We start from the raw sequence: 2897 nt of genomic DNA on the forward strand, positions 1-2897 counted from the left end.
CAACAACAAATGTCATGTTTAAAGAAGTTTTTAATAATATTTAGGTAAGAAAAATAGTATTTTCATTTTAGTAACATATTATGATTTACACTTTTGTATGAATATTTGTCATAAATTTAACTAATTTATCTATAATTATACTTTCAGACTTGAAATGAAATGTGTAACATAGAGCACAACATCATATGGCAATTGTTTATCTAATGATGTTAGTAAAATATTATATTGTCGATAAACTTTTGTTAGTTTTTTGATATAAAGTTTAGTGCAAAATTAATATGCTACTAATATAGTTTAACAGCTATATATATTCTTATTTTTTCAGGTCTCTTTTCTTATGACTCAAGAATATTATAAATTTCAGAATGTTCTATTTATATTTTATTTTAAATAAATATAAAATTACATAATTAGATGATGATAATATTATACTAAAATTAAAAAAACTATAGTTATAAAACACTATTTTTAATTTATCATGTCAAATTAAAATATAAGTCCGTGCATCGCACGGGTTTAGGATACTAGTAACAAACAAATCGGACTCTCCGATTTGATATTTAAAAAATTTTAAAAATCAAGTTACAAAGTAATCGGTAGGTCCATTCCCATATCAAAATAAAAAACATGCACACACCAACAGAATTGAATTACACACATTTATTTTCCATAATAAAAATTTTTGGATAAAAATTTTTGCCCCTATCCATCACTTTCGTCGTACATTCTAACCCTTCCATCAAAGTATCCGTCAATAGGGGGAGTATAACCCCAATCCGACTCCTAATCATCACCAACATCTACCACCATTTTTCGCATTTTCTCTTTCTCCTCTCCATCAATTTTGGCCACCATCATCACCAACATCTACCACCATTCTCTGTTTTTGCTGCACCACTTCACTACCATCAATCTTCTTCTTTTTGACCGAATCAAAACCATAAAGCCATATTTTTCTATTTATTTACCATCGACAATCCCTTTTTCATTAGCTTGTTCAATCCCAGTCCCATCACGGCTACCCTTTCTCTTTTTCTTCTACTTATTCTCACAATCCCTTTCTCATTAGCTTGTTCCTGTCTCTAAATTGAGGTTGCCTTAAATGCAGGTTGACAATCTCTGCATGCTTGAATAATGAAAATAGAAAAAATGCTCCCACACAGGATCGAACCACGGACCTTCAACTCTCTACCACTGAGCTACAAGGGCACTCTGCTCAAGTTTTGGATTATTTAATATATAAATAAAATTAATACTTACGAACCACACAAACCAAATATGAGAAAATGCTGAGAAGACAGAAATAATAAGACCCGAAGTAAGTAGGTAACGAAACCCACTTGATGAAGGCTTGGCTACAAAAGAAACCATGGATATTTGGTCAGGGCATTCTGTACAGAATAAGCTTATTATTTAAATGCTATACAAAGAAGGTAGGCTTGAATCAAAATTTACAAAATCAACAATGGAGTAAATTCTATCAAGGCATTTGAATGCCTGTTATGGGTCATAATATTGTTAGAACAACTACACAAGAATGGACTCAAAAGGACCTGTACATTGACTGAACTGGTTTCTTCTACCAACTTAAGTATCACACCATATAAAGTTGTCCAATGAATTCCATTGAACTTGAAAAACTAATCTACCAAATGAACCTAATGCTAAATGGAGCATATGCCTTGGTCAGCAAATATACTTCTTGCATGATTTTTCCTAGTAGCACCTTCAACACTGGTCATTGATTGTGTTTCATCCGGTGAAATACCTCAAATACTAGAAATTAATAGTTGAACCTATCTATGACGCTGTTGTTCTTCAGCTTCAATCTCCTTCACATTGCCTACTATGTGCTGTATTTTCTTTGAAAGACTATTATTATGCTCCTCAATGTGTTCAAATAACAATTCAAGTTGCCTTTTATAAGCTGCACACCGTTTTTTCTCTATAGCCAATTGCTGAGATAGTTCTCGAATTTTATCATGTTCATTCTGAAAATTGCAAAAGAAAAAAACAGAGGTAAGTAAGTGGAGAAAAACCAAATACGAGTATCAGAGATTATTCAAAAGATCACTTAAGTTTCTTCATAGGACATGGTTTAACGGAGAAAAACAAATGCATAGATAAGAGCCTTTTTCCTTTTTCTTTTTAATAAAAGACAAGTTTAGCTTATTACTAATAGTACTACAAATATGACTATGACTCTGGAACATCTTAATAATTCAGGGATAAGGTGAGTATATATATTCTTAATTTTTGCATCTTTGTAAAACTATATTTTCACTCTGAAAACATGAAGTACTTCAGAAAGAATCAATCTTGTATTTGGGAACGTTCACTCAAAAGTAATTTTGGGTCAATTCTGTAAAGGCATAAGATGGGAACTTCATTAGTATTAGCTGCTGAATTCAAACTCTTGTGAGGGTTGCATAGATAGTTGATAGCACTGTTCCAGTTGCAATCTTTCTATCAGGCATAGACTAAGAACTCACATATTATCATATACATATTTCAGTAAAAGAAGAACATTAACTCACCGGATATTGTTCATAAATGCAATCCCTTCTGCCTTTTCCAGGTGTCAAAGGGTGTGTGTGCTCCTTTACAAACTTTGTGACAACCCATTTACCGGAACTAACTTTCCTCACCAAAATCATTGCCCTGCAACCAACCCTTGTCTCTGCCCTTTGCCTTACAATTTTTTCACGCTTATCGGGCATTCTGTAACCCTCTTTGTTGCAAACAAGAGCACGTCCAATTGCAGAACCATCACGCCTTGACCGTGAGAGCTTACTTACACGTATGACAAATCCAACACGCGTGGCATATGCATTATAAAATGCATGCGCTGTTGCTTCCGAATCAAACTCCTGACCCACGTATGGCTCATCAGCTGA

General features: G+C 33.2%; 1 protein-coding gene across 1 annotated transcript in view; it reads right to left on the reverse strand.

Annotated features, from left to right (window-relative positions):
• Positions 1 to 1386: 1386 nt before the first annotated feature.
• The window catches only part of LOC107461358 (protein FAR1-RELATED SEQUENCE 2), a 2126-nt gene continuing 615 nt past the window's right edge, over positions 1387 to 2897 (reverse strand). The window contains 2 exon segments of the mRNA XM_052252601.1: positions 1387 to 1991; positions 2538 to 2897. The exon segment at positions 2538 to 2897 is cut by the window's right edge and continues 18 nt beyond it. Of these exon segments, the coding sequence (XP_052108561.1) occupies positions 1797 to 1991; positions 2538 to 2897 (555 nt within the window). The 3' untranslated portion in view covers positions 1387 to 1796.

The sequence above is a fragment of the Arachis duranensis genome, chromosome 8 (genome assembly GCF_000817695.3).
Source record: "Arachis duranensis cultivar V14167 chromosome 8, aradu.V14167.gnm2.J7QH, whole genome shotgun sequence".
NCBI classification, from domain to species: Eukaryota; Viridiplantae; Streptophyta; class Magnoliopsida; order Fabales; family Fabaceae; genus Arachis; species Arachis duranensis.